Source organism: Mustela erminea, chromosome 2 (genome assembly GCF_009829155.1).
Source record: "Mustela erminea isolate mMusErm1 chromosome 2, mMusErm1.Pri, whole genome shotgun sequence".
NCBI lineage: Eukaryota > Metazoa > Chordata > Mammalia > Carnivora > Mustelidae > Mustela > Mustela erminea.
The window spans coordinates 21116042-21139376 of NC_045615.1; the positions used below are offsets into that span (position 1 = coordinate 21116042).

The 23335-nt window shown below is 39.1% G+C and overlaps 1 protein-coding gene across 1 annotated transcript in view; it reads left to right on the forward strand.

Moving 5' to 3' along the window:
- Positions 1-23335, forward strand: part of EDNRA (endothelin receptor type A) — a 59728-nt gene that overhangs the window by 22032 nt on the left and 14361 nt on the right. Inside the window, exon 3 of the mRNA XM_032332468.1 lies at positions 9209-9336. Within this exon, the coding sequence (XP_032188359.1) occupies positions 9209-9336 (128 nt within the window). The remainder of the gene's footprint in view (positions 1-9208; positions 9337-23335) is intronic.

Here is a 23335-nt window from a genome sequence, read left to right on the forward strand (position 1 = left end):
ATGGAGTTGATAGTAGTTTCAGAGAAACCAGTTACAGAGTTCTGATGTGAAAAAGAAATCACACAATTTATGAGCTGGCAAAGAATTTAAAGATAAGAAATGTTGGGCCAGAACTAGACTATATGGCAGAGGAGGGGAGCAAGGCCCCAAAATTTCTGACAGGACTAGAGCTGGAAGTCAGGATTTCCAGTTTCCCCCTCAGGATGTTCCACTCTTCTCTCTTCCCATTATATATAACTTTTATGGTTTTAATACTCTCTATACCACACATAGCACTTCCCCCAGAAGATAGCCAGGCTTCCAAAACTTTAATAGTGAATTGTTAAAATGCACGGCATTCTTCGGCAAAGTGTCATCACATGACTGGTAATTCGGACATCTTAGGTATGTTTTTTCTATTTCACTTTATGTCTCAGCTATTGGAAAGCTTGAAGTTTTATTGTCGAATGAGTTTCTGTCATTAAATACTCAAAATCACCTCAAACGTAGGTACTATGTCATGTCAGCTTCAGCATCAATTGTATTCTCCCCACCCACCCCCCAAGTCACATGCGATACCATATCTTCACGCTTCATACCATTTCTTGGTTGGGTCATTGTTTCTAACTACACATAGCATAATTAATTTCCTGTGACCACGTGACATACTTTACAATGAAGATCTAACTCCAGTTTTTAAGATTTTGTACATTAAATCATTAAATAAGCTGCATACCTTCAACTATGCCATTGGTTTTCCCTTTTTCCTACTTATCACTAATTCTTGTTAAGTCTTTTGTAGGTACTCCCTAGATCTTTATGTGGGGATCTCTACCAGTTTGTTTTGTTTTGCTTTGTTCTGCTTTGGTTTTGCCTGCAGGTTTCTTTTAAATAAATACCAGCATGTACTACCGTAGACAGTGCTGATTAAAAGAAACAATAAAATTTTTCATTAGGCTTTGGTCCTTACTGTGTGTCCAGGTCAGAGCACTTATTGTCTATAATTAACTATGTTCGCACTGTGTTACAAGAAAACGTAAGCCTCCAGTCATGACACATGTATAAAAGCTTTCTCCATTCAGGAAAAACCAGGTTTATTTTTTTCCAACATGAATCTTCTCTCGGTTATGAATGAAATCTTTAAGTATTGACACATATCTTTGGCACTGACCTGTATAATTTTGATATTGAGTCCTTCTAATGTTCCTGCTTTAAAGAAGTTTCATTCTTCTCCACCCAAGGATCCTTTGGTTTTCTGCATGCAAGACAAGCAGAAGTCTCAGGTCCCTTGCTTCTAGATTGGCATCCGTACGCAAACAGAGTTATTTGAAAGAGACATTTCATTCCTAGCCTTCAGGTAACCGAGACTGTTGAGGATAATAAGCCCATATCTTTCTTCTAAGGAAGAACCTTCATGGCTTTGGAACGCTGGTTTCAGAAACTACTTTTCCTCTTTTTCTTTCCTCTCCTCCACTTGGTAGGCGGTTTTTTTTGTTTGTTTGTTTTGTTTTGTTTTAAGATTTTATTAAAGAGTGGCTGGCAGAGGGAGAAACAGGCTCCCTGCTGAGCCAGGAGCCCAATGCCAGGATTCCATCCCAGGATCCTGAGATCATGACCTGAACCAAAGGGCCGTTTAACCGACTGAGCCACCCAGATGTCCCCACTTGGTCATTCTAAATAGCTATGTTATTTCGGATTCTAAAAAGTTAAGACCTCAGCAAAAATGGAAACCTTCACATTTCAATAGTGTAAGATGGCGGGCAGCGAGGAGTAGCAACAATCCCATGTTTCCCAGGGGTGAGCAGAGTAGTGGGAGCAGAGCCTCAACAGAACTGACACTTTAGGATCTATCAACATAGATCAGAGGCCAGGCCCTTCTGAGTGCTTTGCCTGGATTAATTCATTTCATACCCACATGCACTGGAGGGCATAGATTCTCTTATTATCTCTCGTCTTCTCTGAGGCCACAGTCACTTGTCTAAGTGATGCCAGGGGCCATCGCAGACTCCAGATCCTGTTCTCTCTGCCATTGTGCCAGACCACCTTCTCCTTCTGTTGAGCTGCCACGGCATGTTGCTTACGGCTTTTAAGGTCTGTTAGGTCTGTTCATCACACAGCTAGTCATTTCCTTGAGAATGAGGTCCCTTGTGCTTGGGTCTTCTACCACCCTACGCCCGCCGTGACTGGAGGATCCTCCTTCCCGTTCTCAGGGAAAAACGGGACGAACAGCAGGGACTGGTAACAAACAGCTCACTCCTCCAGAGCCTTAGTTCTGCTAATCCCGCTGTTTGGATTGTCTCACCTGCTGTCTACAGGAATCCTCTGAGGTAGCTGTCACCTGGTCTTCATTTTCTAGAGGAGGGAACTCAAAAGCAATGAAGTTAATCAGCAAGCCCGGGTCACACAGGAACATAGCAGAGCCTTAAGTCCTAGGGCCCGCTCTTAACTGCTGTGCAAAGCCACTTGCTTTAATGTAAAAGAAGTGCTTCTGGGTCCCCCTACGTCACTGAGGGCCTCCGGCACCAGAATTGCGAAACTTTATGGAGTTGCTGCTCTGCCCTGCGCTCCAAATTTGAGGCTGGTCAGGAGGCAAAAAGGGCCTGTCGAAGGAAAACCTGTGTGGATAAGTACAAGCCACGGTTTTTACTTCATTTATTTCTATGAAAACTCTGTGTGGGGCACCCAGGTGGCTCTGTCAGTTTAGTGTCGCCCTCAGCTCAGGTCATGATCCCAGCGTCCTGAGATCGAGCCCCACATTAGGCTTCTCCCTGCACCACTCCCCCACTCATGCTTTTTTCTCTCTTTCTCTCTCTCTCAAATAAATGAATAAAATCTTTAAAAAAAAAAAATCTCCGCCTCAATCCTGAAACAATTAAAACATAAAGGAAAAGCCAAATCCATTCTCAGTCACGCACAGTGATTTATTTTATTGTATCCAATTTGAGATTTGCAACAGCCAGAGAACATGTTCACATTAAAGGCTTGTCCTGGGCATCACAGGCATTATAATGAACTCAGTCTGTGCTATTGGAAGACGTTCTTGTTTACGACTGATTTGACTACTCGAGTGCTACATCCTGTGCTCTCTGCCATTCTCTCTGCCTCTCCCCCAGCAAGGAAGAAAACCTAAGGATCCCAAACGCGTACCTGGTGCATCATCTTCAAGTCCAAGTGACACTACCAGAATTCATGTTGAGGAGACGAGAACAATTAATTTGAGATTTCCAGCTACTATCGACTGTGCTCCTAAATCCCTTGTTCCTGTCTAGGATGGGTGGAGCGGCACGAAGGGAGGAAGAGAATCCCTCAGCCGCACCGGATGGGCTGGAAGGAAAATTAGCACACCAAAAAATGTGCCACTGGTTTTATTTATCCCATTATTAAGATGCCATGACAATAACAAAAGTAATGCTCAAGCAATAGCATTCAATGGCAAGAGATGACATCTGGAATAGATAAAAGGGGGTAAATTCATTTCTATTATCCTTGCTTTCATTAAGTTGTGCATAAATGGTACATTTCCATTTATGATTACAAATTATAGCAATTCAAAATAACTAATGTTTGTGTGGCACAGATTCAGTTCGGAGAATTCTTTCATATGCATTGTTCTGATTGAGTCCTCAGATGGTCATCATACCGTTGGAGGCATGAGAACCACCCCACTTAACAAATACAGAAATGAAACTTACATGAGTTTACCCAAGGTCAGGTAGATCTTGATCTGGGTTTTTTTTTTTTTTTTTTAATTATTATTAGGTTCCGTTAGCCACCATATAGTACATCACTCCTTTTTGAGGCAGTGTTTGCTGATTCATTAGTTGTGTGTAACAGGTAGATCTTGGACTTGAACCCAAGTCTTATGCGTGCACAAGACGAATGAGGGGGGAAACAGCCGTATTCTATAGTGCCAAGCTGGTGAGTCCTGAAACGTCAGGCTATAGCATTCAGTGAAGTCACCCGATATTGAACTGTACCTTTATGTACTGATGCCTACAGGGACTACTGGGGGGAAGAAGTAGTGGAATGCAGGCCCTAAACTCGTATGAGTTTTGATTTCATATGTCTATGTCCTATTATATTTCTGCTCCTCCTGCACTACTGGGTCGTCAGCTATCATTTTTTGTGCTCAAAGTGCTTCTAGAGCAGTGGTTCTCCGAGTATGGTTGATGGGCCAACACTATCAGTATCCCCTGAAAACTTATAAAGTAGGATTGTAAAGGTGTAAAGTAAGTAAGGCTATAAAGTAAGAGTAAGTCCTTCTGTGGTGAAGATTCAGGCAGTTTGCCTATAAGGAAAGTGTGTGAGCTTGAGGGCATAAATTTCACATCAGCCAATTGGTTCGTTACATTTTTGCTCACTTTCTGCTTGTTGTGTTCCAGAAAACTGACATCAACAGGTACAATGCACATTTCTGAAAGGTTCCTGCCATGTAGACATTGCTTTGTATTAAGCACAGTGGTGGACAGAGATCCTGCTTTTGGATCTAGTCATTCTAAAAACAGGTTGCTTATGAGTGTACCATGTGGTAGAAATCCTTTGGTAAATCTGTTCTGACAGGTTAAAAAATGCAGCCTGTCAATTTTGTATTAGTTTGGACAGAATCCAAATCAGCCACACACATACATAATTTCTACATTAATTTCTGCCTTTCAGAGGTACTTTAGTTTTCAGGCGATCGTGAACTTTATAGATATAGATGATCGTGATCTTTGTATTTCAACTGTAGAAAAAATCTCGTAGGCTAGAACCAAGGAAAGTATCCTTCACTAGCATCCATACTCAGCAGGTTGCCCTCTCCTGTCTCAGTGATTGGTCTGTGGTGTCCTCTGTATCCACTTGAGAATGCAGTTAGATTTGCTTCATGTTCCAGTGTCTGCTCTGTGGTTCTTATCAGGCTGGACAGTCTCATCACAGCCCAGACTGCGAGGTCTCCAAAATTTGTGGCAGTTCCTCTTTAACCAAAATCTTAACTAGAACAGTGTTCTCCCACTTCCTCAAAGGACTCGCTGACAGGTGCATGGTTTCTTTCAATGTAAAAAATGGAAATATTACTCTGGGATACAGATAAACAACTTCTAAATAAAAAGTAAATTACAAGAGGAATTTGTTTTTAAGGCAAAATTGGTACTGCCCAATTTCAAAATATGAAAATATTTTCTTGAATTAATGATTGAGGATTATTAATTCATTCAACACCTACTATGTGCTAGGGACTATGTGATGTCCTTGGAAGTTATAAATATGAGGGTTCATAATAGCATAAGCCCTTGTATGACAAAAATAAGCTATGACTACCTGGTGCCTGATTAACCCTTTGAACCAATCCAACTTGTCAGTTTGTCACAGTGGTTTGGTTTTTCTTTCTTTGAATTGATAGTGGCTTATTAACATTAATGAAATCAACTAGTTCCTTTGCTGTGGTCTAGATTTATCCTATATAGTTACTTATTTTTTCCTATCTTAGTCTGAATTCTTTCATTGATGTGCTTTTCAAAATCAAAACCTTTTAATTAGACAATAGGGCTGCTTACCAGGAAAGTGCACTAGGCAAAAAAGATCATAAGAAACTGTTAAAACATATTATTTCCATATGTTCCCACTCTTTTTAAAGGGCATTTGCTTTTATGTACAAAGGAACTTTTCTGGAAGAGAACATTTAACAATTAACAGTGGTTGCCCTTGGGCAGAGAGTTTAGGGGACTTGATCACAAGGGAGATTTGCTTTTCATTTTACGTTTGTATACAACTTATTTTTTGTCATTTTAAATATTGTTTTCAATTTTGAATGCTAGTAAATAAGAGCAAGGATGCATTCCCAGCAAGTAGTCTTTCAGAAGTTCTAAAATATCTCTTCTAAATAAGAGAAACAGGGCGCCTGGGTGGCTCAGTGGGTTAAGCCGCTGCCTTCGGCTCAGGTCATGATCTCAGGGTCCTGGGATCGAGTCCCGCATCGGGCTCTCTGCTCAGCAGGGAGCCTGCTTCCTCCTCTCTCTCTCTGCCTGCCTCTCTGCCTACTTGTGATCTCTCTCTGTCAAATAAATAAATAAAATTAAAAAAATAAATAAATAAGAGAAACATAGGTGAGCTACACTCTATGCCTCTTTGATTCCTTTATTGCTAAAACAGAGTGAACTGAGACTTGGAATGTAAAATTACTTCCACACTGGTTCCATGAGGAAAGATTAACAAGCAGAAGCTACCTGATAATGGGGCCTCTTTGAGGAAGCCACCTTTAAACAGAAAAGGAAGAAGTTACCCCTACAGTGCCCTAATTTCCCCTGGTTGCATTAGGACAGTTACTACCCATACATCCTTTCAGAATGAAGTGGATATAGGTTAGAGAAATCTGCACTGTGATTGTTTGGAAATGTCCTCCCATGATTTTTTTTTTTTTTTTTTAAGATTTATTTACTTAGAGCTGTGGACAGGGGAGGGAGGAGAGAGAGAGAGAGAATCCTGAGTAGACTCCCCGCTGAGCATGGAGTCTAACTTGGAGCTCCATCCCATGACCCTGAGATCATGACCTGAGCCAAAACCAAGAGTTGGACACTTAACCAACTGAGTAACCCAAGCATCCCATCCAGTGATTTATTTCCTTTCCCTTTGTCTTTAATTTCCAAGACGAATCGATGCTTACTCCTGGGGAAAGGAAAAATAACAGCGAAAATAACAAAACTCTGTTTCAAAGAAAGACAATTCTATGATTTTTTTAAGGTGTCCACCAATTCTGTGATATCTTTCCCTTCAGTCCTTCTTCTAGTTGAAACCCTAGTTGAAAGCTTTGCCAAGCATGAAAAAGGAAAAAAGTCAATTAAGATTGGAAGGGCCTGAAAGAGTTCGTGCTCAGTTGTTTTTTTCTCTGGATCATTTTTCTTACCACTTGTCATTTAGAACCTCAGAGGACTTCTTTGAAGTCCCCCTTGCTAAGCAAGAAACATCCATTCTCTCATTATTGGATCTGTGAATTGGGAAATCCATCCACATGGATATCAGGATCCTCTGTTTCTGAAATGAACCAACCATAACAACTCAAGTCACTGTAAAGCATACCCTATAACAATTCCTACACATTTTAATTACATCTCTGTAGTCCTCAAGGGAGAATTGCACTTGCATGACAAAATATTAAACTCTCATTCTATAAAAAGTCATTTTCAGGTTTTTGTCTCTTTATGGGGGGAAATTCATCTCAGAAATAGTGTTTTATATCTTTACTTGCATCAAGCATTACCAACCAGCAATCAGCAATGGTATAATTATTTGTTAGTTTCAGGAAAACCATCAAGAGTTTAGGGCAATGTTCCTGTGAAAAGCCCACCAATTGTCCTTGGACAAAAGTTTATGCAAAAGTTCTGAGAAGATAGTGACAAAGACTCATCAGAGTGCAGGAGAAAAAGAAAGAGAGGAGAGGCAGAATTGGATTCCTCAATTCAAAATACGTTCAGGAAAGTATTCAAAAGAAAGAGAAATATACAGGCAACAAACTGAAAGTTGCTGAAGGGGAGTTAGGCGGGTAATTGCCTGATGGGCATTAAAGATGGCACTTGATGGGGCGCCTGGGGGGCTCAGTCTGTTAAGTGGCTTCCTTCCGCTCAGCCTTCCACTCAGGTCATGATCCCAGGGTCCTGGGATCAAGCCCAGCATCGGGTTCCCTGCTCCGCAGGAGCCTGCTTCTCCCTGTCCTCCCTGCTTCTGCTCTCTCTCGCTATCTCTAGCACTGTCTCGCTCAAATAAATAAGTAAATAAAATCTTTGAAAAGAAAGATGGCACTCAATGGAACGAACACTGGGTGTTGTCAGCAGCTGATGAATCACTAAATTCTACCCCTGAAAATAATAACAGTGTAAGTTGATTAAATTGAATTGAAATTTTAAAACTTTTAAAAATGAAAGGGAAATATGTTTGAAGACTAAAAAGAGAGGATTTCTGAGATAAGTCATACCAAGGTCTTAGCCATAAAAATAGAATTTTAGAGAGCCCTACATTACTAAATTCTCAAAATGAGGATTATGTTAATGACCACATTGACCATGAAATTAAACCTCACATAATCTTTTAGATATGTCAGAAGAGAAATTCAAAGCTCTCCTCAGAGCTACTAAAGCAGTAAGTACATTGCAAAAAAAGAGAAAAAAGGTGTGTCAAGTTAGTAGGACGGTTTTTCCTATTGAGTGGAATCCGTGTCTATTCTGCGTCACTAAGCAAAATTTAGAAAGGAAATCAATACCATATTTACTCTAAAAAGGCATCATGTGTTCAGCAGAGTCTCCCCTTTTCAAGTAGCTGAGCTAGTATTTAAGCCCATGCTCCTGGTATAATACTTAATTAGATAAATACCAGCAACTCACAGGGGGTTTTATGATCTTGCTACTTGCCATGGCCACTAGAGGGTATCCATTTTTCCTTCCAACAGAGGTTTTTAATTGTCAACATTTAAAAAGACTTTGGGGCAAATGCTACAAACTAATCACAGTAACCACATTTGTCTGTAGGATAAAGGGAGGTTTAAGCCTAAATAAAGAAAGGCCACTTAGGATACACCTGGTGAAGCAGAGTGAGCCCCATCGGCACAGAGGAAAGGTTAAGTTCAAAATGACTCCAAGGTGTTAAGCTGCTGACAAGTCAGTACATCCTAAACTACTTCCTTTTTCCAGGATTCCCCATCAACTCACATTCAGAGCCCATGCTGCTTATCAAGAGATAATATAATCCTCCGATACTGCTACTTGAAAACTAACTTTACTTGTGGGTTAGTAAAAATAGATAAGAGATAACTGCCTCCCTTCTCAGTCAAACCGTTACCCAAACCCTAACTTTTTGCTGCTCTTTGAAAAGTAGGTGGTCATTTGCATCGACTTGGCTGGGACTGGAAGGGATTATGCTAAGTAAAATAAGTCAAGCAGAGAAAACAACTATCCTATGGTTTCACTCATATATGGAACATAAGGAATAGCATGGAGGATATTAGGAGAAGAAAGATAAAAATGAAGGGGGAGAAATCAGAGGGGGAGATGAACTATATGAGACCATGGTCCCTAATGGAGGAAACAAACAAACTGAGGGTTTCCGAGGGGAAAGGGTGAAGGGAGGAGGTCGCTGGTGATGGGTATTGAGGAGGGCACGTGTTGTGATGAGCACTGGGTGTTATACACAACTGAGGAATATAAGTGTCCACGTTTTGCGTGCCACCTCTGTTGTTTCTGACCCTGGTGTCTCCTTCTTTCAGCTGCTGGCGAGCCACTGGCCTTTCGATCACAATGACTTCGGCTTGTTTCTTTGCAAGCTGTTCCCCTTTTTGCAGAAGTCCTCGGTGGGGATCACCGTCCTCAATCTCTGCGCTCTCAGTGTTGACAGGTAATGGGGTTCTCTCCCTCCACTCATGTTGGGTTTTGAAAAGCATTTTTCTCAAAAAGAAGAGAAGTCAAGGAGCCTTGAGAGTTGGTGCACAGGACAGTTGTTAATTAGTTTCAAGTGAATTAAAATATTAACAGTCTAGCCCTACTGTTTAGAATCACTTTACACATTGGCTGATCGTTAGCCATCTTTCGCTCAGCAATGTGTATTTAGAGCATTTTGCCAGTTATAGCTGTTTGGCACCCTATCGCAGAAAGGAGAAATGAACATATCGGATGGAAAGAACCTTGGAAAAGGACACTTTAGGACATGCAAATGCTATATTTTCCATGGTACATTTCTCATTAGAAAAAAAATATATCATTCAGTTATAATACTTGATTACTTGAGCCGAGTGGTGAATACATAATATTGTTATATTCTTCTCAAAGTGTCTCTGAATGCCTGAAATGTTTTACAGTCTTTAAAAAGAGGGCAACAACAGAAGCACTCCATGATCGGATTTTGAAAAACCCATCAAGTTTCTCTTGGTCTTTCTGGAATTCTCCTCAAACAGGGATGCCAAGACTTCTCTAAAGGAGTCCTTCTAGATGATATTTTCTGCACCTCCTAACTTTCATAGCAGTAACTATAAAGAATGAAGTTAGGAACCATATAACACATTCTATGGCATCCCTTTATATTGAATATTTTCCAATGCAAATGCTCTTTAATGTCCCACTTAATTGATCTACCACAATTTAGAAGAGGTTTCCACTTTTGCTCTCTCACACTCTATCAATCACTCTGTCAGAGCACCTGAGTCCCACCATCATAGAAATAAAAGACTCCTTTTCTTAAAGAACATTTAAGCCTTTACAGACATTCTGTTATCTATCACCTGCAATCACTTTGGGGGACCAAATCATTATTGCTAAAACATAAAAATATTCATCCCCTTAGTAGATGAAAATTATCCTGGCATCCTTTTTTTTAATTAATTTATTTTTTTATTTTCAGCATAACAGTATTCATAATTTTTGCACCACACCCAGTGCTCCATGCAATCTGTGCCCTCTCTAATACCCACCACCTGGTTCCCCCAACCTCCCACCCCCCACCCCTTCAAAACCCTCAGATTGTTTTTCAGAGTCCATAGTCTCTCATGGTTCACCTCCCCTTCCAATTTCCCCCAACTCCCTTCTCCTCTCTAACTCCCCATGTCCTCCATACTATTTGTTATGCTCCACAAATAAGTGAAACCATATAATAATTGACTCTCTCTGCTTGACTTATTTCACTCAGCATAATCTCTTCCAGTCCTGTCCATGTTGCTACAAAAGTTGGGTATTCATCCTTCCTGATGGAGGCATAATACTCCATAGTGTATACGGACCACATCTTCCTTATCCATTCGTCCGTTGAAGGGCATCTTGGTTCTTTCCACAGTTTGGCAACCATGGCCATTGATGCTATAAATATTGGGGTACAGATGGCCTTTCTTTTCACAACATCTGTATCTTGAGGAATCTCCACACTGTTCTCCAAAGAGGCTGCACCAACTTACATTCCCACCAACAGTGTAAGAGGGTTCCCCTTTCTCCACATCCCCTCCAACATATGTTCTTTCCTGTCTTGCTAACTTTGGCCATTCTAACTGGTGTAAGTTGATATCTCAATGTGGTTTTAATCTGAATCTCCCTGATGGCTAGTGATGATGAACATTTTTTCATGTGTCTGATAGCCATTTGTATGTCTTCATTGGAGAAGTGTCTGTTCATATCTTCTGCCCATTTTTTGATATGATTGTCTGTTTTGTGTGTGTTGAGTTTGAGGAGTTCTTTATAGATCTTGGATATCAACCTTTCGTCTGTACTGTCATTTGCAAATATCTTCTCCCATTCCGTGGGTTGCCTCTTTGTTTTCTTGACTGTTTCCTTGGCTGTGCAGAAGCTTTTGATTTTGATGAAGTCCCAAAAGTTTATTTTCACTTTTGTTTCCTTTGCCTTTGGAGAAATATCTTGAAAGAAGTTGCTGTGACTGATATCGAAGAGATTACTGCCTATGTTCTCCTCTAGGATTCTGATGGATTTCATGGCATCCTTATTATAAATTACGCCACATATGCCTGAAATACCTGTGAAACACAAAGCAAAAAGTTTATCAGTGTTCTGAAAAATAAATGTATTGCAAAAAAATGTATTGCTGAAATTACAGCACACAAAAATTCCTATAGTAGTTTAAAATGTAATGATGCTACTGACAGAATTGCTGCTGATGCAGTGGTAAACACGAGATCAGAGAGCATTTCTGCTTTACTAGTTGCATTCTCAGTTGTTCCTAGGAAAACCTGAGCTCTGTGTGCTTTTCTTCTGTTATCATAGCAGGCATTAAGGGCCACTGTATTAACACATGTATGGCGTGTAGGTGGCCACTGTGTCACTTCCACTGGACTAAATAATTGACTGTGTTACCTGTGGCCATGTCCTAAGAAACTGAGTAAGCATTTGTAATCTGGATTTTATTCACTAATGAGTTCTCACTCTGCTGTTCCTATTCCTAGCATCCAGTAGCACTATTTCATCTTGTATCCAAAGTGGTGTAGTATCTAAAAATTAAAGCACTTAAATTTATATCTGTGACATTACTAATAAGTGTAAAATGCTTCCTGTATTTATCAAGTTGTATATTTAGAGATGTGGCTGTGTATGCTTATTACAAAATCCAATTAAATTTTTAATTACAATATAACTCTAGAATCCCTGTGGGGAAAAGAAAGAGAAAATAATCATTATAGTTTAAAAAAGAGTTATGTTTCCTACATGCATACTCTTCCCATATGATAGTGCTAAATGTTATAAAGCTACAGTATTGAAAAGAGTATGGCGCAGGGGTACCTGTGTGGCTCAGTCAGTTAAGCATCTGATTCTTGATTTTGGCTCAGGTCATGATCTTAGGGTCTTGGAATCGAGCCTGCATTGTGCTCCATGCTGGGTGTGGTACCTGCTTGGAATTCTCTCTCTCCCTTGCCCTCTGTTCCCTCCTCCCCAGTCTAGAAACAAACAAGCAAACAAAAAGACAGTGTGGCACATACATATGAATATACTGAGAAATAAGTGGGAAAGCCGGAAACAGGTGTTACAGTGTATTAGAGTGTAATATAGACTGAAATCACTTTGAGTATAATGGGGAAAGGAAAAATAGTGCTATTTAGCCGTCTGGGGAAAAAGCACGTTAAAGTCTTATATTTTACTATATGTCAATAATAATATTTATAATAGTTACCACTTACTCAGTGTAAGTACGTGCTAAGCCGTGTTAAAAATACTTTACAGCCGTTCTTGTCCTTAGTCCTTAGGACACCAGCTTGTGATGGTCCTGTAATCACCCTCACTTTACAGATGAGGGAGCTGAGGTTGGAAGAGATTAACCAAGGCCATTTGGTGACCAAGGCAGTAATCAACTATAAGTCGTCCACCTTGTTAACCACTACACTCCAGCATGTAAAAACTTAAGCCATATAGAAGAAAATAGACTAATATCTTTTTGATCACTAGTAAAGGAGGACTTTTTGAACTTAAAAAGGTGGTAGAAATGCTGAATATAATTATAAAAGGATTTCAGGACATAAAACTTTAAACAAAGAAGATCAAGCATTCATAAATTTAAAAAACAAATAAAGCAAGAAGCTGGGGGAAATATTTGCAGCAAATACCTGTTAAAAAACCTACAACATTGAAGGGGTGGGAGGTGGGGTACCAGGTGGTGGTTATTAAGAGAGGGCACGGATTACATGGAGCACTGGGTGTGGTGCAAAAAACAATGAATACTGTTATGCTGAAAATAAATAAAAAATAATAATAATAAAACAAAATTTAAAAAAAATAAAAGAAAGACAAGATAAGACAAGAAAATAAAAGTCTGCTTTGGAGTTTCTGCCAAAAAAAATTAAAAAAGCTACAACATGCTAATATTCTTGGTAATCAAGGAGGCCACACAGATAGTAATTAAAATCATAAGACTTCTATATAAAAAGAGCAGGACTATAAAAATACCAAAGAAGAAACTTAAATGATTAATTAACATATGAATAATGTTCATGTAATCAGAGATTTCAGCTAAGAAAACATGTTTCTCAGTATCTGGTGGGAGTAGAGATTTAAACAGCCCTTCAGGAAGGTAAAATCCTACAAATGCTTTTGTCTTGTGACCCAGTAATTACAATTTTCAGGATTGATTCTAAGAAAACAATCTAAAAAACTTGGACAGAGAATTCATGCACAAAAATGTGCTTTATAAAATTATTTACGGGAAAATATAGCAATCTTATTACCCCATGTTAGGCCACTGGAGAAGGTGGCTAAATGTAACTGACGTGTGTAGGTATATGAATATAAAATTCCTTGAAGACATGACAAATATTAGCAGTAGTTATATCTCAGGATGGGATGATGGGTGTTTGCAATGTTGTTCTGGGAGTAGAAAAAAAATTCTGAAAGTATATTTACTTTTATTGCCTGTTACCCATTTTCCTTATTTACTCTATGCTATTTTATACATTTTATTTATCTCAGTTATGCAGCTCATTCCTATGACCTATGTTCTATATCAAGGTTAATTTTCTATGGGCAGGCAGCTCTAAAGCATAAGCAATACAGACACATAGACACGACCACGGAAGCTTCTGTATGTGGAGAAACACATGCAGGTGCCCAGCCCAGAGCTGCCTCTATCCCTATTAGTGCCTTTACAAAAACCATCATATTTTGGAAAATATCATTTTATTAAAAAACTAAACTTTGTCCCAAAGGCTTTAAAAACCAAGACAATAGGTTACACCTGGTTGGCTCAGTCAGTTAAGCCGCTGCCTTCAGCTCAGGTCATGATCTCTCATCAGGCTCCTTGCTCAGCAGGGAGCCTGCTTCCCTCTCTGCCTCTGCCTGCCACTCTGCCTGTTTGTGCTCTTTCTCTCTCTCTCTCTCTCTGACAAATAAATAAATAAAGTCTTTAAAAAAAAAAAAAAAGAATATTGTCCTTTTCAGGACAATAAGGAGCACTGGGAAAGAGGAATCCAGCTTTCTAAAAGAAAACTGCACCTCTGAGGAAACATCTAACCAAAGTTGGACAAGATCAGCATATGACAAAAAAGAATGAGAAACAGAATGAAGACAAGGACGATTCTTGTTTCCTATAAATAATAACATCTTTTTTAAGACATGTAAGTCTAATCTCCTAAGGGGCATGGATAAAAAGAGAAGCCAAAAGAGAGGAAGAACTCATCATCAGGGAAATGCAAATCAAAACCACGGTGTAATATCATCTCACGCCTGTCAGAATAGCTAGTATCAAAAAGACAAGAGACAACAGGTATTGGCGTGGATGCAGAGAAAAAACGAACCCTGTGCATTATTGGTGGGAATGTAAATTGGTGTGGCTACTGTGGAAAACAGTTTGGAAGTTCCTCAAAAAATTTTAAATAGAACTATCATATGACCTAGCAATTCCAGTTCTGGGTATTTATCCAAAGAAAATGGAAACACTAATTTGAAAAGATATGAGCAGCCTTATCTTTATTGCCACATTATTCATGATAGCCAAGATGTGGAAACAACTCGTGTCTACCCATGCATGAATGGATAAAGAAGATGGGGCACGTATAAACCATGGAATATTATTCCGCTGTAAAAAAGAATGGATCTTGCCATCTGTGACAACATGGGTGGTCTTTGAGGACATTACATTAAGTGAAATGAGTGAGACAGAGAAAGACAAATACTTATGATCTCATTTATATAGAAAATCCAAAAAACGAAACAAGCAAAACAAATCAAAAACAAGCTCATAGAGGGCACGGATTGATGGCTGCCAAAGGGCAGGGTGGTGGGGGTGACATGCTGCAGGGGGTCAAAATGTACAAACTTCCAGTTATAAATAAGCCATGGCATGTAATGTACAGCATGTTGACTATAGTTAACACTGTACTACATATTTCAAAGTTTCTAAGGGACTATAGTTAACACTGTACTACATATTTCAAAGTTTCTAAGGGACTAAATCTCCAAAGTCCTCATCACACACACACACAATTCTATAACTGTGGTGAGGGATGTTCATTAGACGTATTGTCTTGCTCATTTCACAATGTATACAGATACTGAATCCTTACGTTATACACCTGGAACTAATGGAATGTTTTGTGTCAATTATACCTCAATACAAATAAATTCATACATACTTACATGTTTTAAAAGAGAGACAATAGAGTTTGCTTGCTTTAGTAAGCAATGTAGGCAAATTGTCACCCTTGAGATATATTTTCTTGTGAGAAACTTTAGAGTATATTTTGTATGTCATGTTATGTGGCATAGTTATAGTGTTCATTTTATATTTTATATAAGTCTAGGTAGTCAATTTTTTGTTGAAAAAATATTTTAGGGACACCTGGGTGGCTCAGTTGGTTAAGCAGCTGCCTTCGGCTCAGGTCATGATCCCAGCGTCCTGGGATCGAGTCCCACATCGGGCTCCTTGCTTGGCGGGGAGCCTGCTTCTCCCTCTGTCTCTGCCTGCCACTCAGTCTGCCTGTGCTTGCTCTCGCTTCTCTCTCTATGACAAATAAATAAATAAAATCTTAAAAAAAAAAATATTTTAAGGTACTTATTCCTTAGTGACATACTATATAATAAATTATCCCTAGATTGAGAAGCATAATTCATAATTTAGTCCCACAGGGGCTCAGGCAGGAAGGGCATGGTGCACAGATGTGAAGAATAAGGTCCAGCTGCTACCCCTTAGAAGTCTTCACGCTTGTGAAGATGGCAACCTGAGCACAAGGGAGAAGGAAATGCATGAAGATATTTAGGCTACAGAATGCCTAAATCCCCTAAACCATCAAAACCCCGCATTGCTCTTCCCGCTCTTTCTTCCTTGGGGGAATCTCAAGCAACCATTTTGCACACTTTCATTCTCCCCACTAGAAACTCTACCTGTCAGGGGTTGAGGTGGGTTGGGGCATGGAGTGGATGGAGGGAATCAGTCATAGGTTCCCATGTCAGGTGTAGGCTCACCTCATCTTACCACATCTTTCCCACTCCCATCTCATACATGGAGAAAAGTGAACTAAATGTCCCATCACAAATTATCAGCTGTGTATCCAATGACATGTTCTTGGTTAAACGGAGGAAAGAAAAAATGGCATCAAAAGTCTATTTCATTAAGACGTGGGCTCAGCTTTAGATCAAGACAATAAACCATTTTAAAATTCCATTCCCACAAAAATCTACCTTAATTCGGGTTTTCCGTGGTAATAAACTCAACATTCTTTGTTCCGTGGGTTCTTTCTTTAATATTTTACATTTCACTTGGTACTAACTCTAAGCTTTGAGACCTGAGTGTAGGGAATCTATTTTGACATTTCCAGTTCAAAAGCTTTCAGAGAATGAATGAGAATGAATCATTCACACTTAATTCCAGAAGATACGATTTGCTTTGGGTCTTGATTTGGTTGCATTATATTCTACTAAAAATAAGAAAATCCCTCTTTCCTTTTTTTTTTAAAAATCCTTCCGTAAAATAATAAAACTAAAACAAGAAATAAAAAGAGGGAAATTGCAACCTATTACAAAACAATTTTCAGTTTAGGCATCCCTGCCTTCCTCTTGTGAGTTAAGTGAATCAAACTACAGTTCAGGAAGAGTTCCCATGATTTTTTAAATATATTTCAGTATAATTATCTCTCATTTCAGAGTTGTTATTTTGAGAGAAAATAATAAGAGGAACTATAAATCCAAGTTCTATACAATTTCTTTATTACCTAACTGATTATTCAATGAATATGGAATACAGAAGGTTGGAAGAAAAAAATCTAGCTGTTTCACTATCAGCTTTTAATCTAAATGAGGTAAATAAGAGAGTAAGAGGAAACCATGACTTGCCCCAGAAAAGATGAGCTTTCATTGTAAATATTAACTATGGACTGCCTCCTCTACATATTCACTAGTTCCTCCTCAAATCTAACTTTCATTGACTTTTACTTTGCATCCTTAGTCACTTAAGAAAAAAATAAACAGGAATTTCAGAAAAGACTGAGGAAATTTAGAAACAATTTTGACCTCTCCTCAGCTTTATCAGTGAAAAACGTTTTTAACACTATAATAATATACTTCTAACATGAATGATTTTTCCCAGCAAAATAGGACTAACCAGCCATTACCAACAATTAAAATAGGTATTTTTGCATGCCATAAATGACAGATTTCAGATGTTACTTAGAGTTTGTTTGGGGGTAAAAAGGACGGAGCAGAATGGAAGGGGAATTCAAGGCTGTTCTTTATAAAGTTAACTGTCATGTTTAAAGTGGAAAATGACGGGGTCAGACCAGTAAAAAGGTCTGGGTACAGATCTAACTTGTAGTTAAAAATTGCCTGGGGAAGGAGGCTATGAAAAGATAAAACTCTCTTGACAAATGCTCCAGGAATGATGTATAATTAGATACCTGGAAAAGTTGCAGAGACAATTAATAAGGCAATTTTGTTTGATAAGCCTCAAATTCAAAAGCCAATGTCACTTCTTCATCCCAGCATTTCACGTAATCATTTCACGTAATCAGTGGTCTCTATGATGTTCTCAAAGGTTTGTCCTAAGTCAAGAAACATGAAAGTGGTTTTCTGGAAAGCTTCATTTTTATTTAGAGTCAGACTTGGTTTCTCCTTATTCTCCCGGTGGTATGATGTCCTTTTTTTTTTTTTTTTTTTTTAAGATTTTATTTATTTATTTGACAGACAGAGATCACAAGTAGGCAGAGAGGCAGGCAGAGAGAGAGGAAGGGAAGCAGGCTCCCTGCTGAGCAGAGAGCCCGATGTGGGGCTTGATCTCAGGAACCTGGGATCATGACCTGAGCCGAAGGCAGAGGCTTTAACCCACTGAGCCACCCAGGCGCCCCGGTATAATGTTTTGCTGCGTGAAAATAGGGGAGACATGAAAGGAGAGTCAGAGCCAGAAGAGAGAACGCAGGGCCGGGACAGAGACAAAGCCAACGCTGACTGTAGGGCAACCTGGGATCTCATTTTGAGGTCTGTGTCCATGGCACACAATTATGTATTCTTTTATCTTAATTCTATTGACAAGATCAAGCAACTGGTTAATTTTGCTATCTTATTTTTCTTTGCTAACAGTCTACCCCAAATCTTAGCAGCTTTAGACAACCACCGTTTTATTATCTCACCATGTGGTGGGGTAGGAATTTGGGCAATTCCTCTGTAACTTGTCACTTTCGCTTGGGTATTTTGGTGGATTTCAGCTGATGGCTAAGCCTGTCTCTTGGGTCCAAGACAAATGACTAGCCCATTGGCAAGAAGAGCTGGAAGTCTGGTCTCAGCGGAGCCTCACGCCCTCTCCTGCAGTCTAGCACCTCTCAACACGTTCTGTGAGACAGGCACGAGGGTGGAGCTGTGGCTCTGCTCAGAGACCAGGCCTGAAACCCACAAAACATCCTTCCAGCTCCGCTCAGCCAGTCCAAGCAGTCACTGGCCAGCCCAACTGAAAGACTCAGCTGAAGAAGTGTGAAAGTGCTCACCGCTATCTTTTAATCCACCAGGCCTGGTTTCTCTTTCAAATTCTTCCCGCTGGTGGCTTTGCCTCCAGACTTCTGTATGGCAGTTGGTTTGTCTATCCCGTAAGAGACAGAAATCACAATCAAACATTACAAGTGACTGCATTTGCTGTTAGTTTAAAGTGTGCCTAGGTGAGGATAGAAGTGATAACTTAAGAGAAGTGGCAGAATTGAAGGAAAAAGAATAATTTCTAACATAGGCAAGTATGGGCAGGCACCTGATAGAAACTTTTTAAAAGTATGTTAGCTACCTGTTCCTTCCCTTGATTCAGTAATCTCACTCAAGATAATTAATCCAGGAAAATCATTCAAAAAGAGAAAAAACTATATGTACAAACATATTTGTAGATGTGATATTCACAACCTTGAAACACTAGACTTGATGTGACCTTAGGAGAAATATTTAAGTAAACTCTATTAATAGCCAGTTATACTGTGTAGCTATTAAATTAATAAATGCTATGCCTCTACAGAAGCATAAGGACTTTGTAAGATTTTATTTATTTATTTGACAGACAGAGATCACAAGTAAGCAGAGAGGCAGGCAGAGAGAGAGGGGGAAGCAGGCTCCCTGCTGAGCAGAGAGCCTGATGCGATACGGGGCTCGTTCCCAGGACCCTGAGATCATGACCCGAGCTGAAGTCAAGAGTCGGATGTTCAACTGACTAAGCCATCCAGGTGCCCCTAGGGGTATTTTTTATAATGAAAAGTGGATAAGACTAAAAATAAAATTGTAATTGATATGACTATAATATATATTTAGTTTATGCATATGTGAATAGAAAAGAATAAAAAGATAAAAATAGATTTTGTTAAAGTATTATCTTTTGAATCTGTTTTATTTTATATTGTTTTAAAGCACATTCAATAATAAATATTTTAAAATTTAGTGACCATCCCAGACCATACCTCAAAAATTCAAAAACATGCATTAAAGGCCTTTGGCCTTGAAGACATCTAAAAATCTATTTATAGACATATACAGTAACAAGCATCTTTACATAAATAAAACATGTAATTTATAGTTTTATTTTGGTACATCACATGACAGGGTAACAAGGTAATGTTGTGGGAAAAGACTCCCCCTGGGAGTTGGCACACCAAGCCCTGGTCCAGGCTCCCCACATTCACAGGAGACGAGGCAGAGGATATAGTAACACTCCAGCCCTCAGTTCCCAACTAGTAAGTAGGACATGAAGGGGAAAAAGAGCAACCCAAGTGTCCCTCGTGGGTTTTTTAAAAAATTATTTGATTCTAAGATTCTCAAAGTATTAGCTTTTTATCTGTTGCCTACTCAGGGATGACTTGAAAAATAAGAAAATGCTCAGAATGTAGTGTGTATTGGCTAAAGCCAATAAACATAAATGCATGTCCAGGAAACAAAGACTCTTAATTCAACAGATATGGATTTGGCATCTATTGTTCTAGGCATTATGACCAACATATAAAATGTCTGCCTTCATGGAGCTTATATTTTAAGAAAAGGGTGGACATAAGCAATAAACAAAATAAATACAATCTTTGATTGGTCACATGGTAATAAGTGCTGTGGAGAAAAATAAATCGGGGTGAGCAGGTCAGTGTAAGTCTGGAGGGGATTCTGGCAATTTCAAATAGCATGTTCAGGAGAGGACCCTGTAAGAAGATATAAGTGAGCAGAGAAGGAGATGATGAAGCAGCTCTGAGGACACCAGTAGGCATTCTCCTGGGATGGGAAACCACTGGGGGATTTGAACAGAGGGATGACATAATGGACTTCCGAGCTAACAGGCTCACTCCGGGTAGAGTACAGTAGGGCAAAGTCGATGCAGGGAGCCCGGTGCGGAAGCTACAGGAGAGCTGGTGAGAGGTGGTTACATTTGAATGCATCATGAAGGAGCAGGTTGTAGGGTTTGCTAAAGAACTGGATGTGTGGTAACAAAGAGATAAAGAGGAGTGAACGCTAACTTCAGATTCTGGGCCTGAAGTGGTAAAGACTGGAGAGAGGTTAGGGTGGGGGTCATGGAAGAGGACCAGGAGTCTGGCTTGGGTGAGTGCCAATGCCTACTGGATATCAAGTGGCCATCTCAGTTAAGCAGTTGGATAGACAAGTCTGGAATAGAGGCCAGGTTCTAGGTTAGAGTTGTAAATTTGGGAATTAATGATCAGTATATAGAAAATTGATACTAAAGCCATGAGACTGTATAAATCACTAAAAGAGAGTGTGTCAATAGAGGTGGAAAGAGGTCCAAGGACTAAGGTGGAATCCAATGCTACTAAGAGTTTGAGAATTGAGCAGTTTCCAGCCAAGGAGATGAGATGGGGAGTGGCCAGTCTTATCAGCTGGAGAAAACCCAGAAGAATGTAGTAGAAGCCAAGTGAAGAAAGCATTTCAAAAAGGAGACATAATTACTGGAATATCAGTTGTTAGTGGTTGAATCTACACTTGCAGATTTTCTGTGTCAAGTGAGGATGTCATATGTACACATCAACTCCCCTGAAGGATGCTTTATAATCACACCTAGTAAGGAGAACAGGTTTGCATATATGTATTTTGTATCATTATATTCCAAATAGACATCATTTTTGGAACATCCAGTATTTCTTACTTTCCACACATATTCCTATGCCCGTCACCACAAATGATTGTTTCTAATTGCACTTATGGTTGTTTTCTCATCTCACGGAAATGTTATCAAAATGAATGTGATTATAAAAGAAGAATAATCTAATTCTCAGCCATGTGGGTTTGCTACACTACACAATAAACATTACCTCTATTTATTTAAAAATGTTGAATTTACATTAGATTATAAATGTGTAATATTCTGGGAACGCAGCATATTATAAAATGAAGCTGCTGTGTGAATGTATTCATCATAAGAACATGTTGACCATAATTTTTTACTCAAAGCATATTCTATCTCCAATCCTGCCTAAGAAATCTGGCTTTCTCACTCCCTTAGGAGATAAAGCATTTTATTTAAATCACCTTTCCTGGTAGTTGATCTAAGGGAAGAGGGAAAAGAAATAGATACAACTCACAGCCTCAGGATATAGACATCCTGTCTCCATTCCTTTTAGCTTTTACTGGACATCAGGCTGCCAGTCTAATAAGGTAACAAAGAAAAGTAAACAGAAATGAAAAGCAAAATAAATAGCAGTCTTTATCCCACTGGAAATAACCATACATTTAAAAATGCAACCTTGGCTATATCGTGAAAGGATTTTCTTGGTCTGTTTCCATAGCTGTATTTTATTCTCTTCTGAACTAATCTAGACTTTTTCTTAAGATTCGTATTGTACACCAGTCTTGTTTACCCTAAAAATCTTTTGCAAAACAATTTCTCAGTAAATTGTGCTGTATCTATGCCATGTGGCATCATCCTGCAAACCCAAACTCTGGGTTCTAAGCTACAGTGAAAAACTAGGTAGCATAATTTCTATGACTTGTGTTTTCATGGATGTACTGAAATGGAACACTAAATATAAGGTATACGGGTAGCTTCCCTTGGCTTCACAAATCTTTGATGTTAAGTCATGTGTCCTACAAACCCATGTGCACCTGTCCTCAATGCCTTTGTCTGTTTTACAGTCTTCTTCTGGCATTATCTAATGAGAGCTATAAAAAAAAGAATATTTCCTTCCCATTACAACAGCAAAAAAAAAAAAAAAAAAAAAAAACCACAATTTCAAGAATGAAGCCAAAAATGCCATACCACGTCACAGTCCCATCTTAATAGTAGGTCTAAAAGTCATTAGCACCAGACCATCACTTCAGGTCAAAGCAGAGTTTCAAAGCCAAACCCTCTCTAGACTTAACATTGAAATGTGATTATTATCACAAAAATATTAAAGTAAAAAATGAGGTAAACAATTTCTTAATGTCAGTTTGTTTTTTGATTGACATCATTGTTCTATTACATTCATGTTCTGCATTTTGGTATGAACCATTGTTTTTGTTTTTTTTTTTAATTTTTTAATTTTATTAACATATAATGTATTATTAGCTCCAGGGATACAGATCTGTGAATCGCCAGGTTTACACTTCACAGCACTCATCATACCACATACCCTCCCCAATGTCCATAACCCAACCACCCTCTCCCTAGCCCCTCCCCCTGGCAACCCTCGGTTTGTTTTGTGAGATTAAGAGTCTCTAATGGTTTGTCTCCCTCCCTGTCCCATTTTGTTTCATTTATTCCTTTCCTACCCCTCAAACCCCCCACGTTGCCTCTCAAATTCCTCATATCAGGGAGATCATATGATAATTATCTTTCTCTGATTGACTTATTTCGCTCATCATAATACCCTCTAGTTCATCCACGTCATCGCAAATGACAAGATTTCATTTCTTTTGGTGGCTGCATAGTATTCCATTGTGTATATATACCACATCTTCTTGATCCATTCCTCTGTTGATGGACATCTAGG